This window comes from Anomaloglossus baeobatrachus, chromosome 4, assembly GCF_048569485.1.
Source record: "Anomaloglossus baeobatrachus isolate aAnoBae1 chromosome 4, aAnoBae1.hap1, whole genome shotgun sequence".
NCBI lineage: Eukaryota > Metazoa > Chordata > Amphibia > Anura > Aromobatidae > Anomaloglossus > Anomaloglossus baeobatrachus.
Window position 1 is genome coordinate 522,718,127 of NC_134356.1, and position 14,914 is coordinate 522,733,040.

General features: G+C 42.6%; 1 protein-coding gene across 1 annotated transcript in view; it reads left to right on the forward strand.

Annotated features, from left to right (window-relative positions):
- The window catches only part of FURIN (furin, paired basic amino acid cleaving enzyme), a 267,831-nt gene that overhangs the window by 177,658 nt on the left and 75,259 nt on the right, over positions 1-14,914 (forward strand). Inside the window, exons 5-6 of the mRNA XM_075345887.1 lie at positions 4,242-4,370; positions 8,804-8,880. Coding sequence (XP_075202002.1) covers positions 4,242-4,370; positions 8,804-8,880 — 206 coding nt within the window. The remainder of the gene's footprint in view (positions 1-4,241; positions 4,371-8,803; positions 8,881-14,914) is intronic.

Genomic DNA, 14,914 nt, shown 5'->3' on the forward strand with positions numbered 1-14,914 from the left:
GGCGGCAGTCTCGCGGGACTTGCCTGCGGGCCGGCGCATGCGCCGCATGTGAGCTTCCGGCTGGCGCTATAGCGCGCACATTTAAAAATCGGAGCTCTGGGATGGACGGTCAGAATACCTCCACCCTGATGAAGATTTTAAAATATCGTCTCTTCGAAACGTACGTCGCTCTTTCCGTGAGGTCTTTACCGTGACCAGGCCTGGTTATACCACCCCACCACTGACCGGTAGATATACCAATGTTAGTATGGCAGTTGCCCTTATATGATGGGATTTTGAGGGATATTCAATTCTGACATGTTGATACTGGAATTAAGTGTATTTCACTCATGCACTGGAATGGGTGCATTATTATATTATATTATACTATCATTGTCTGAAATTAAGCCCTAATGTGGTGTATATCCCAGCTTCTGGTCCTGCGAATAATGGATTTTATGTGATTTTATGATTGTTCACCTTCTGTATGTAATAAAATTGTCTATTTTTGCACAAAAAAACTCTTGGTTCTCTTGCATACAAGGTATGTATAGAATCAGTATAAACCATAAGAGCCCCTTATAAAATGTATAAACTTTATTAATATTTTCATAAACAAAGGTGCAAGTTAAAAATTGGGTGCATGGATTATTATTCAGGAGTGGGTCCCCGGGCTCATTCATGTTTGTATGTATAGAATCAGCCTGATAGTGCCAGTATAGCACTGGATTTAGCTTGTATACGAAAATCCTGGTGATTGGTGCGCAGTAGGATGTCCTCAAAGACAACACATATCCACAAGACGGGGCTAACTGCTAAGACCACTAATCACAAGATCGAAGTCCCCTGTGTGAGTGAAGTCCTAATGGGCATGTGTGATCACTTCACTTCTCTATTAATTGTCCAGAACTAAATATTGATGACCTAAGATTCTGTACAAAAATTTTAGACAGATGTGGAAAAGATTGCTGCAAAGTAAGAATGCTTTTAAAAATAGAAGTGTTAATATTTTGTTGTTCGCAATGAACAAATGGGAAATCTTAATCAAATCATTATTTGGTGTGAACGCCTTTTGTCTTTAAAACCGCTTCAGCTTTTCAAGGTACACTTGCACAAAGTCAGGGATTTTGTAGGATTATAGTCAGATGTTTAGTATCCAGTTATACTAAACAGATGATGATCATTATTTTCATATGTAGCTTAAAGCAGATGTAAACAGAATCTGCGGTCTGCAACTATTAAAATGGCTTAGAACAGACAAACTGTGCTACAAAAGGGTAAATCTTCATTGGGTACGAATAGTGTTTCAAGGCACTGTACATCCACAGATTGGTGGTAGGTTCTCCAAGATGTTTAGAACAAATTCCCTGCCGAGATCTTTTAAAAACTGAGTGCAAATGCTCCTAGAAGAACTGATGCTATTTTAAAGGCAAAGTGTGGTCACAGCAAGTAATGGTTTGATTTAGATTTCTCTTTTGTTCATTCATAGTTTAAAAGATTGGAAAAAAAACAAAGAGAAAATTGCATGAAAAATACCCCGACTATAAATAAATAAATTGCAAGTGCTTAATAACAGGGTACTTAGTGTATACATTTTTGCAAAAAGGTAAAAAGCTGTCTCACCTCGTCACGGTGTACCCATCTGAGACAGTCCCTAACCTACTGAAGTTAAAAACATTATCAATACCTGACTTGTGTCATGTCAAACTCCAATATGAATGGTGGCAAGTGGTCAGCTGTGTCCCAGATTAAATACACAGTGAAGTGAGACGCAATTAGTTGTTCAGTCTCAGTATTAGGAGGGCTGCGCCCCCAACTTGCAAAAAAGCAAGATAACATACAAAAAACAGTTTAAACATAGTTTAAAAGATTGAAGGAAGGCTATGGATTGAACTCTATGGACTTGAGTCTTAGGCTGCTTTCACACATCCGGCTTGAGGTGTGCGGCTCAATCCGGCTGTGCAAGCTATGCAACGGATGCGGTGAAAACACCGCATCCTTTGCATAAGTTTTTCCCATGCGGCCCGTCCGGGTTTTGCCGCTTGCGGCATGCTACTGAGCATGCGCAGTGGCAAACACCGCATGCGGCGGCCAGATGTGTTTTTTGCCGCATCCGGCCGCCATAGGCATGCATTGAAAAATGCACCGCATCGGCCGAATGCGGCGCAATGCGGGTTTTTTGCCATAAAAAAAAAACCCGTGCCAGGCAACGTTCCATCCGTCCGCCGCATCGGCTAAATCTGCCGCATGCGGCAAAAACCAGATGGAACGCAAGGCCATGCGGCACTAATTAAAGTCTATACAGAAAAAACGCAACCGGCAGCAAAAAAAAACGGTTGCGATTTTCCTGCAAAGTGCCGGATTGTGCCGCATTGCAGAAACCGGAGGTGTGAAAGCAGCCTAAACCTGTTGATCCAGAGGAAGTAAAAAAAAAAAACAAAAAAAACAAAACATGGGGCAGACAGTAAGCTCCATAATACTGGGAATAATTCTCTATTCTCTTAAAAACTATTAAGACTTCTATTTTTCAAAGCCTCATTATTCTTGAAAAGTTTTCAGTACAGTACTGTATATTTTTAAGATTGGTCATCAGTATCAAATCGCTGAGGGCCTGATACCCAGCATTGCTGTTATCGAGTCCTGTGGCTGCTAGTAGTGCATTGTGTATAATCAGAACCGCTCAGCTCCCATATACTTCACTAAGAGGTAATGTACAGTACCCAAAAAACGGCCACTAAACTATGTAATGATCTGTGACCCTATACATTGTGTACTTTGAAGAGCTGGTAACAGCTGATTGGGGGGTGCCGGGTGTCGGACCCCCACCGATCTGATATTCATGTCCTATCCTAAGAATATAATGATAGGGCAGCACGGTGGCTCAGCGCAGCCCTGCAGCGCTGGAGTCCTGTGTTCGAATCCCACCAAGGACAACATCTGCAAGGAGTTTGTATGTGTTCGATGTGTTTCCGGTTTCCTCCCACACGCCAAAAACATACAGATGGGGAATTTAGATTGTGAGCCCCAATGAGGGACAGTGTGCCTGATATATGTAAAGCGCTGCAGAATATGTTAGCGCTATATAAAAATAAAGATTTTTTTTTTTTTTATAGGTCAACAGTTTAGTAAGAATGTTAAATCACTGATTCATTTAAAGTGGTGTCTCATGATTAATGTTTCCGCCACAGCAGAATCTGTGATGATCCCAACAGTCGGAACACCCACATTCCCCCATTTATCATCTATCCTAGTGAAGGGTGGACTCGCAGGTAACCTGGACTGGTGGATCTAACCTGGATTTAAGAAAAAAAAAAAATCTGGGTTCGGTTGGAATTGATTTCGGATATCTGGCAGGACACCGATCCCCATATAATTCTATGGTGACCAGATTCGATTAAAAATGGTGGTAGAAGGGAAAGGAGGGTAGGCGCAAGCGCGCTATACTTACTGAGTCTCCGGCACAGCTGTAACTGCTTCCTAGGCCGCCCATTCACTTCCGGGGCAGGTCATTACCTTCATTGTATATGCACTGCTTTCCCCACCGACCAGCATCTGTGATTGGTTGCAGTCAGACCACGCCACCACCCTGAGTGGCAGCTGACTGCTTCCAATCACAAACCAGGTCTGCGGGTCTATGTCGTACAGTACAAGTTACCTGCGGTCACAACTAGAGGACTATGGGAACCTCCAGCTGTGCCCACAACTTGCCTGAGTGACGTCACCGCTGATCGCTGAGGAAGTAGTTACAGCCACACAGGGGACGCTGTAAGTATTTGCGCTTGCTTTTTTTTTTTTTTCTTTATTTTTCCTTTATTTTTTTCTATTACCTGAGTGTTGGATCCGCATCATTAACTGGAATTTCCTGAGAGTTCCATGCTCGGGCCCGACACTCTAGTACGTTGGAAACCTCTCGGATCTGGACTTTTACAGTCCAGGTCCGCCCATCACTACTAATGATCGGTAATAAAGGTGGTGCTTTGTGGGGCAACCTCTTTAAACTGAACTTCATTGTTTCATAATGGATGTGAAGTGTAGGCTCAGTGTCTGCCTTGTATTCTAGACTACTAGTCCAGCACTTTTAGCCCCACCGGAATTGGCTGAGGTTTCTATCTTTTAAGAAGCTTGAAGGCCTAAATCGAATCTCAGGATTTTATGACTGCTTGGCCTTAACCTCCAATTTAATTCCTTACTCGTCCTTCAATTCCATTGATGCGTTTTGTGAACTTTACACCTGGGTTTAGTAATCTACTTTTATTTTTCAGTATGATGCCGGCCGTCATGATTTACATGTGAAAGAAGCTTGGGCGCAAGGTTACACGGGTAAAGGCATCGTGGTCTCTATCCTGGATGACGGCATTGAAAAGAACCACCCAGATCTACAAGGAAACTATGTGAGTGTGTGGGGAAAATGATGATCTCTAACGAGGCGAAATAGTACAACACAATTGTGTGATTACATGCGACATCTCAGGTTTCCATGGCAACAGAATAAAGAGCGACTAAACAAGCTGTCTGCAGCGTAGCTGAACTATTCTCCCGGACCACATATTCCCGGCATTCTGCACTCATCCTCTTTATTTGCCTACTCTAAATGATTATATATATTATTTTTATTATTCTGTCTGCCATAGGAAAATAGACTGCAGCCCATTGATAGCCGTAATTTCTGGTTACTTAGATTTAGTTGGTAAATGAAGGTGATTTTATATGTATTTGACATTTGTGCATTTTCCAAAGACTTTTATATCTTCTGGAAGGAGGACTTGCTGTCTTGGTCTTCGTCCCCAGGGCTTCTGCTGAGCCATTCTGCCCACTATACATAATTTGTATATATCTACACTCCTGCTTGTCTCTTCGGACTTGTTCCGTACATGTGGTGAATCCTTAGAAGCTGCCGTATGGATTTGTATGTGTAAAATATTACAATCTGCTGAGCTTTCCATCTGTAGAATCAATTGCTGCCTTTTTGCAGGTTGGAGTCTGGTCTCACAGGTGCCCATATACGAGCGTTCCCTTTCTAGTTTTTATGGTACTTTCCCACGGAGTGTATTTACTGCAGACCTCCCGCAGCGGATGTGTCCTTATGATATCTGCAGCCGTATGTACCGCTGCAGAATTCATTGTGTAGGTGTGGGGGAGGGGCTGCACAATTGGCATTGCAGAGGGCGATGTTCACACTATGCAGCAGACCTTTACATGGAGACACAATGGAAAATCCACTGCATTTACCTTCCGTGGAAACTTATCTTTAAAGTTTTGTTGTCCTTAGTTTGGTTTAGACCCATATCCCCCTCTTTGGGCCGTCACGTCATGGCGTCTGGAGAGGAAAGACTAAAGGGCAGCCTTGCATTGACCCTCTACATTAGTGGGGCTAGACATTCTGTCTATATTAGTGGGGCTATGCATTCTGTCTACATTAGTGGGGCTAGGCATTCTGTCTACATTAGTGGGGCTAGGCATTCTGTCTACATTAGTGGGGCTATGCATTCTGTCTACATTAGTGGGGCTAGGCATTCTGTCTACATTAGTGGGGCTATGCATTCTGTCTACATTAGTGGGGCTATGCATTCTGTCTACATTAGTGGGGCTAGGCATTCTGTCTACATTAGTGGGGCTATGCATTCTGAATACATTAGTGGGGCTATGCATTCTGTCTACATTAGTGGGGCTAGGCATTCTGTCTACATTAGTGGGGCTAGGCATTCTGTCTACATTAGTGGGGCTATGCATTCTGTCTACATTAGTGGGGCTATGCATTCTGTCTACATTAGTGGGGCTATGCATTCTGTCTACATTAGTGGGGCTAGGCATTCTGTCTACATTAGTGGGGCTATGCATTCTGAATACATTAGTGGGGCTATGCATTCTGTCTACATTAGTGGGGCTAGGCATTCTGTCTACATTAGTGGGGCTAGGCATTCTGACTACATTAGTGGGGCTATGCATTCTGTCTACATTAGTGGGGCTAGGCATTCTGTCTACATTAGTGGGGCTAGGCATTCTGACTACATTAGTGGGGCTAGGCATTCTGACTACATTAGTGGGGCTAGGCATTCTGTTGAGAATTCAGTTGCCTTCCTTTTTTTTCTTTTTTCTTTTTTTTTTGGCAAGTTATATGTATTTACTCAGTAACTAAACCTTCTTCCGGATTTTTCTATTTAGCCGTCGATTGAATTGCCGGCAGGTTAGTGAGGGTTTGGGCCCTGAGACCGCCACTGATCGCGCAGGAGCCCACCTGAGAAACGCGCAGCTCAGCAGGCCGGAGCACACACAGACTGGAGAACGCATAGGCTACACACTAACATATAAGGCTCTGTGCCCACTTGTGCGTATTGCATGCAGTTACGCTGCGTATTGCACCGCAGCGTAACTGCATGTGCCCTGGCTCCCCAGGACAATCTATGAAGATTGTGCATAATCCATGCGCACGTTGCGTTTTAGAACGCAGTGCTTTGTATGCTGCCAAATCACTGCGTTCTACAAAGCAACATGTCACTTTTTCCGTGCGCTTTGGATGCAGGTCCCGCTCTGTCTATGGTGGGGGCTGCATCCAGAGCGCATGAAATCGGATTTTTCACTGCATTCATTACACAGTGTTTCTGCAGCGATTTGAAGCGCACATGTGCTGTTCAAATCGCTGCAGAAATTTCTGCAGGGACACAACGCAACGTGGGCACATAGCCTAACACTGCAACAAGTTGTACCCTGCACACCTCTAACTTCTATACAAAGGCTTTGAACATTGAAAGTGACATTGCAGTGACACCGACATATTAGTGAAGAGATTGCAATGGTCGTAGACCAGGCTTTTATTCCAGCTCTGCAGAAGAGAACGGTTTCCCTCATTAAACACATTATGAAAATCATCAGTCAGAGTGATAAACTGCAATCGTTTTACAGTAATGGGCAAGTGTTAGACAGAGGACTATGATTTATCTTACATTTGATGATTTATTAGGAACAGCCTAAGTTCTGGTCTAAGTGGTGCCCAGTCCGGGACTCCCGTTCCCTTCTTCATGGTGCATTTGACTTGTTGAAAAGGAAAAAAGTGAAAGTGCGTGTTGTGCCTGTGAACTATTCTATCGAGGCTGGTGATATTTCTGAGTATCACTACTGGTCTGCTATCCTCCAACAATGAAAACACCTAGGATAGAAACAAATAAGCAAATATCCTGCAGTAAGCAAAAAATAGTAATAGTGATGAGCGAGCACTAACATGCTCAGGTCGTCCGTACTCGTAACGAGCAGTTGGGTGCAACACGAGTACCCGAGTATAATGGAAATCAATGGGGAACTCAAGCACTTTTCCCTGAAGATTTCCTGGAAAAGTGCTCGAGTTCCCCATTGATTTTCATTATAGTCCGTAGTCAAGTCGCACCCATCTGGGCATTAACTGCTCGTTACGAGGATCAAGCACCCGAGCATGGTGCACTTGCTCAACACTAGTAACAGTACATGTAAATAACAACGTAGTTTACATCATTTTTGTCAAAAGGACAAAGAAGCTATCCCATCAAAGGTGTATCGAATCAGGCTGGACTCCATCTTCAATAGTTCACCCTCTATGTGCCATCAGGCCTCACAATACACAGGAGCAGTGCAGGACCCGGACCTGATTGCTTTAACACAGCTGTGGAAAGCTTTACAGACCAAATACACAGCCTAAAAAGGGGACCCCCAAGTCTCAAGATGTGCAAAAGTATAAAAACTGAAAAAAAACAAATACAAAATTCCTTCAATGAATGCCTGAAAGGGAGGATGAAAGGGACTGGAGTTTCTTGGTACTGGCTTGTTATATTGTACTGAGAGAGATTGATAGTTTCTAATTTGGCAGCCATTTTTGCAATGTTTCCACTTTTGAATTTGCACCTCAGAAATGGACTGTAATCTGGCATATTGTTACTGTAATCTAATCACAGCATTTTTAGCATAGGAGTCTCCAGCCTCTTAAAGGGAATCTGTCAACAGGTTTTTGACACCTAACCTGATAGCGACATAATGTAGGGACAGAGACCTTGATACCAGCGATGTGTCACTTACTGGGCTGTATAGTGTAGTTTTGATTAAAATCACTGTTTAATCAGCAGTGATTATAATTAGAGGACTACTTGGCATGCTGCAGGTAGTCAGTATATTCTTGAGCTCTGTATAATTGCTCGATCTGCAGCAGAGAAAACATTGATTTTTATCAAAATGACAGCAAACAGCTCAGTAAGTGACACATCACTGGAATCCGGGTCTCCGTCTCTACATTATGCTGCTCTCAGATGAGGGAGCAAAAACCTGGTGCCACATTCCCTTTAACGGCACAGCAGCTACCATGGACATAAAAATGCAGATCGTTATCAAGTGCATAGTTCTTGATTTTTTTTTTTCCATCCATAGTTCATCCAGACTGTGAAATTAGTTTTATTGTTACTTTGACCTATAGAAGTAAATAGACATTTACAAGAGTTTTTATTGTAATTGATTTTTTGGACATGTGTGTTTAATGATCAGTTAAATAATGCATGGTTAAACATTCATCTGCTTGGTAAGAAAAGGGAACCGGAAGAAAAGAAAGGATTGATTATCGATCCCCGTGAATTATTCTATACAGCCATTTGCCGCAGTGAACTTGAAATTTATTAGGAAGGAGCCATTAGGTTGATGAAAAACTAAATGCTCTTGGATATCTTCATTCTTTTACAGCAGTCGACTGAAAAAGAAACAAATGCTGCAGTGTGGAGCTGATAAGCGGGAGTGATGTATAAGCCTGTCACTTTAATTGACAATGCTTCTATTGTGTCTATTTGCTTTATCTTTTACAATTGTCTTTATTCAGGATCCCGCTGCCAGCTATGATGTGAATGACCAAGACCCGGATCCCCAGCCTCGGTACACGCAGCTCAATGATAACAGGTAACTTGTTTGCGCCATTAAAAGCCTAATTAAACACAAGTTGCATATGAAGACGCTCAGTTTCGTTTTTTTTTTTTTGTTTTACTTTTCTTTCTTTGCTTATTCCTTTTTGAAGATTAATTGGCGGCAAACAGACATTTTAGGCAATGTACACACTGAAGATTTGGTGCAGAAATTATCTGCATAAAATCTGCAGCAGCGCATTAAGACATGCACTGAAAAACACATGCGTTTTTAGTGAGTCTTTTTTCCATGTTTTTTTTCAACAATTGACATGCTGCAGATTTTTTCTGCACCAAATCTGCAAGGAAAAAAAAAGCAATGTGTGCACAGCACTTCAGAAACCTCAAAGACCTTACTAGCTTCATGAGAAGCATGCAGATTTTGGTTCAGATTTCGCCAAAAATAAACATCAAAATCTGCATCAAAAAATGCACCATGTGCACATAGCCTACACTGCCTGTCACTTATATATGACCAGTGCTGCTGATTGGTGGGGTCCAGGCCCTGAGACCACTCAGAAATCCGCAGTACGTGCATGTGCTGCGTACGTAGAGCCGTCTACGCCCCAATATTAAATCTAAGAGTTCATAGACTGCTCAGTGAGAGTGAATGTATGACTCCTAGACTCACTCACCGATACACCGCCACTCAGTGCGCAGCTCATGCAGGATCCGCAGATTTCAGAGCCATTTTTTTAATAATAGTGGGGATCTCTGGACCAGAACTCCGCCTATAAGCAGCACTATGTAGCAAATGCTGTATATAAAATCTTTTTTATTTAATGACCATTACCCTTTAAATATAATATTATCTATACGCACAAAGCTGTAAATTCCTTTATTATACTATACAATATACAATTTATACATGTTTGTGTGCGTATAGACATATACGTTATTCATGCGGCAGCCCCCAGGTTCTTTTATCTACAGTATTGCCTCTATAGGAAGTCTTTCCTTCAGTATTTCATTCAGGGGTATGGACAATCGCCAGCACCATAGAGCGGCACACTGAGTGCGGTCAGAGCCTCTGGAACTCCCACTATGTCATGTGCTTGGCGCATTAAACCCAAAGGTCCTGATTCATCAAACAGTTTTCAATACAAATGTAGTGAGAAACTGTTTGAAATTTTGTAAGCAAACACTGCATTTATAAAAAATGAGCGGAGTTTAACCAGTGAGTGGCATGGCCAAGTGCAGCCAACGACTTCATCATAATTCACACCACAAAAGCTGTGTAAATTCTGACAGACATGTACTCCAGTGTCTTGCTTTTAGCTACTAGGCGAATCCACTCTTGCATGCGAGGCACACATGCCAGCTGTTCAAACCAGCTGACATGTGCACGGAGCCCCACCGGCTGCCGGCAGCAGCTGGCGGGGATTACACTATGAGCGTTTAGGATGTCATTTAACCGCCCATAGTCGTTAAAGGATTAATGATCTTTGCCCAGTGTAAAGAGACCAATTGTCAAACAATAAAACACTCGCCCAATACTTATCGCAATTTTTTGCTTACATAAAAATGATTTGGCAGCAGCACATAACCTTGTATAAACGTGCTGCCTACAATGTAAAGGATTTTGTATGAATATGTGCATGAACAATAGCTCATAGAAAACGCTCACAACCATTGCATGTCACTGTTAAGCCCCCATCACATTTAACGACTTACCAGCTATCCCGAAAATGATGTGACCTGATAAGGATCGCTGGGAGGTCGCTGGTGAGATGTCACACAGTCAGATCTTACCAACGGCGCAGTAACGATCAGCGACCTGTATAACGATCTCGGCGGGCATTGGGACCGTGTTAGGAGGTCGTTGGTAGGCGTCAAACACAGCGATGCGTCCTGCCCAGCAGGATCTCACAGCAGGGGCCTGATCGCTGGTAGGTGTCCCACATAACGAGATCATTGCTGAGTCACGGAAACCGTGACGCAGCAACGATCTCGTTAGCGATTTCGTTGTGTGTGACGGGGCCTTCAGAGTAAATGATCATGTAAAAGGAGCCCTAGAGAATATAACAATGCTAGTTCATTAAGTTCTTCGTAATAGTTCGCCTATTTGTATCCTGCCATGAATTCATAGCAGGTAATTTAAAAATGAGATGAACACAATAGGAATAGTTGGTCTTGGGTGGAATTGTTTAGGCTTAGTTTTCCCTTATCTGAATTCATGTTCAACAGGATATTCACAGCGCTATTATCCCTATCCATGGGTCTTCCTAAACTAATGATAAGCTAAATAGTAATTTAGAAAAACTTGTTGAACACTTGTGGACCCTGCATCAAGTTGTGAGGCTACAGTAAAAAAAATTCCCATAGCAATTTGAGTGCATAGAAATTTGGATCTAAAGGTGTCAAAAAATGTTAAAGGAAACCTGTCGCCAGATTTGGTGCCTATAAGCTGCGGCCAGCACCAGTGGGCTCTTATATACAGTATTCTGGAATGCTGTATATAAGGGCCCAGACCGTGCAGTATAGTGTAAAAAAAAAAAATCTTGTTATACTCTACTAGAATATGGGAGATTGTTGTCACATGCACTACACAGCCCTGCTTTTTCTTTAATGTTGCAGTAGACCTTGCAGCCTCCAGGACCAATTTTTTTTTTTCCCATCAGTTTTTGAGGTACGTCCAGCTCTGAGTAATCTCACTATTGTGTCAAATTCAAGCCACTTGTTGATGACGTCTAAAAGCTATGTTCACACACTGCATCTTTTTATTGCGTTTTTGGAGCGTTTTTTGAGGACACAAAGATGTACCAAAATGCAGGCATGTCCTTCCCCCAGCAAAGTCTGAGATTTCTATTTTGCTGTCCACACAGTGCATCATTGAAGACTGCGTTTTTGAAGATGTAGCATGTCCAGAGCCCTTCCATTCAATAGATTTGACTTAAAAAATGTATTGAGAAAAATCCGGCAAAACACATGCGTTTTTTAATGCGGTTTTTTTTTTCGCATTTTTTGGGTCCAAAAAACGTTTTTGCTCTAAAAACTGCATGATTCTCCTTCCCCAGCAGTCTGAGATTTCATTATTGCTGTCCGCACAGTGCAGTTTTTTTTGGTTTTTTTGCATGCGTTTTTTTATGCGTTTTTGCCGCAGGTGCGTTTTTGTGCATTTTTTGTGGTCAAAAACGCTGCATCTTTGTGGTCACAAAAAACGCAGCGTGCGTACATAGCCTAAGACTACACAGTGTGGGCGCTTAGTGTTCCATGGTAAAACAAGACAGTCTTTAGAGCACAACCACATGCTAAATTACTGTATAACGGGATGTTCACACTTACGCAACCACATTATTTTAGTTTTATTTTTCTCTCTCAAAATGATTTCACTTTGTTTCTTAATGGATTTGTACAGATTGTGAGTGACCCTAAATATAGAAAAAAATCTGAAATCATTCTTCTTTGCAGGATTCCTTTTTTTGCATTACAAAAACCTGCATTTTACCAGAAGTGTGTAAAATTTTTATATCCAGTGAATGTATAGAAAACATTTATATAAAGTCTCATCACTTTATATTTGTTGCAGTAACACATATCTCAATATTATTTTCATGTCTCACTGAGTGATCAAACCAGCTTCACTGTAACCCTTTGTATTCAGCGGGCATACCGTACCTGCTCAGAGATCTCCTGCAATTTCTAGTGTCTTACATCAAAAGGAAACCAAAATTTAATTGTGATGAATTTCAAGCTGACATCTCAGATATTTTATATCTTAAGGCCGCTTTACACGCAACGACATCGCTAATGAGATGTCGTTGGGGGTCACGGAATTTGTGACGCACATCCGACCTCGTTAGCAACGTTGTTGCGTGTGACACGTACGAACGACTGCTAACGATCAAAAATACTCACCATATCGTTGACACGTTGTTCTAATCTCACATATCGTTGCTGCTGCAGGTACGATGTCTGTTGTTCCTGCGGCAGCATATATCGCTATGTGTGACACTGCAGGAACGAGGAACAACATCGTACCTGCGGCCGAGGAAGGAAGGAGGTGGGCGGGATGTTACGGCCGCTTATCTCCGCCCCTCCGCTTCTATTGGGCAGTCGCTCAGTGACACCGCTGTGATGCCGCACGGACCGCCCCCTTGGAAAGGAGGCGGTTCGACAGCTACAGCGATGTCGCTAGGAAGGTAAGTATGTGTGACGGGTGTTAGCGATGTTGTGCCCAACGGGCAGAGATTTACCCGTGATGCACAACCGACAGGGGCGGTTGCTTTCACCAGCGACATAGCTAGCGATGTCGCTGTGTGTAAAGTGGCCTTTTAGAGAAAATTAAAGATTTTGCTTATTAATTCTGTTCTGTGATGACTTTTGAGCTGCATAGTGGGATTATTGGACAATGCGGTGCTTTTCTCTTTGTGACTTGTCATACACGTAAAGGCACAATAAACATTGATGAATCTACAATTGTACAAAGCATTTATTACAAATCTTTACAAATAAACTTATGTCAATTGTCATTACTACAGAAGTGAAACCATTTAAAGGAGGCAAATAACCTAGGCAGATCTACCATTAAAAATAGGTGCTGTTCAGAGGTCACTGCAGGTAGTATAACGAGGTGACCTGTGTCCAAATTGCAGAATATGTGCACATCTGCTAAAAAAATAAATCTGTTTTCAAAGCCGCAGCCCTGACATGGCTGCTTACACATAGAGAAAATAAAAAAATCACCAATTTCTAAGATAATAGTCAAGTTTCAGTATTTGGTTTTAATTAGTAACGAAATATAGGTGATACCAATTTGTAAAGAAAACTTCACACAATGACGTACAACCTCTTGGGTTGACCCCGAAGCCTAATGTTGAGAGCGTGCTTGCTCAATATTCGATCAAGTGCTTGGGTACTCGCGGAGCTTGGTTGAGTTTCGCGGGTGCTCCAATGTTTCGTCTATGAAACAGTGGCCACAAAGCTCAGGCATCCTTCACTGCATGATGTGTGCAGGCAGCCCAGGGAGAGCCAGTCGCATTCTCTGATTGGCGGTCACTGGGGTAAAAACAATGTTTTTGGATGTAGTGTGTCAAAAGAAAAAAAAAAAAAACACCCTCCCCAGAAATGTACTTTTATTTGGCTGGCTGTATGTGGCTGAATTGTCCAATCTTTGACTTCCATTACACTTGTTACTTGAGCCCTTTTCAGAGCATCTGACTCGAGTAACGAGCCCCCGAGCATTTTGGTGCTTTCCCATCACTAGTGAATACCTTAAATTGTTTAGTTGGTTTGATGCAGAATTTGGACCTGAGACATTATCTGGTGACTTCACAAATTTTTTCAAGCCTTAAGTCCCCGTCACACACAACGAGATCGCTAACGAGATCGTTGCTGAGTCACAGTTTCTGTGATGCGACAACAATCTCAGCAGCGATCTTGTTATGTGTGACACCTACCAGCGATCAGGCCCCTGCTGTAAGATCGCTAGTTGTTGCTGAATGGTTCGGACTATTTTCTTAAAAGGCGATGTCCTGCTGGGCAGGACACATTGCTCCATTTGACGCCTACCAACAACCTCCTAACACTGTCCCAACGCCCGCCGAGATCGTTATACAGGTCGCTGATTGTTACTGCGTCGTTGGTAAGGTCTAACCGTGTGACATCTCACCAGCAACCTCCCAGCGACTTACCAGCGCGATCCTTATCAGGTTGTATCGTTGTCGGGATCGCTGGTAAGTCGTTGTGTGTGACTGGGCCTTTAGTCTGGTTTCGCTCATACATGTTTCCGGGTACAGATTGTGATGTGTGAACTGGCAGTGGGTCTGTTGACCTGAACTCCACAACCTTGTAGCCAAAGATGTGGCCTTCGATAGCAGGTCTGGAGACCTGTAACCGGTCCAGACATTGCAGTCCATGATCAGACTACTGATGTGTGAAGTTGGCCTTACACTTAACACTTGATTATAGTTTTACCCTCAAAGGTTTGTTGGAAAAAAAAAAATTCTATCTTCCTCTTCTGACATTTGAGACTTGAAAGATGGAAAGGAGAAGATAAAATAGGTTGATATTAACATTTTGTGTTTTTATAA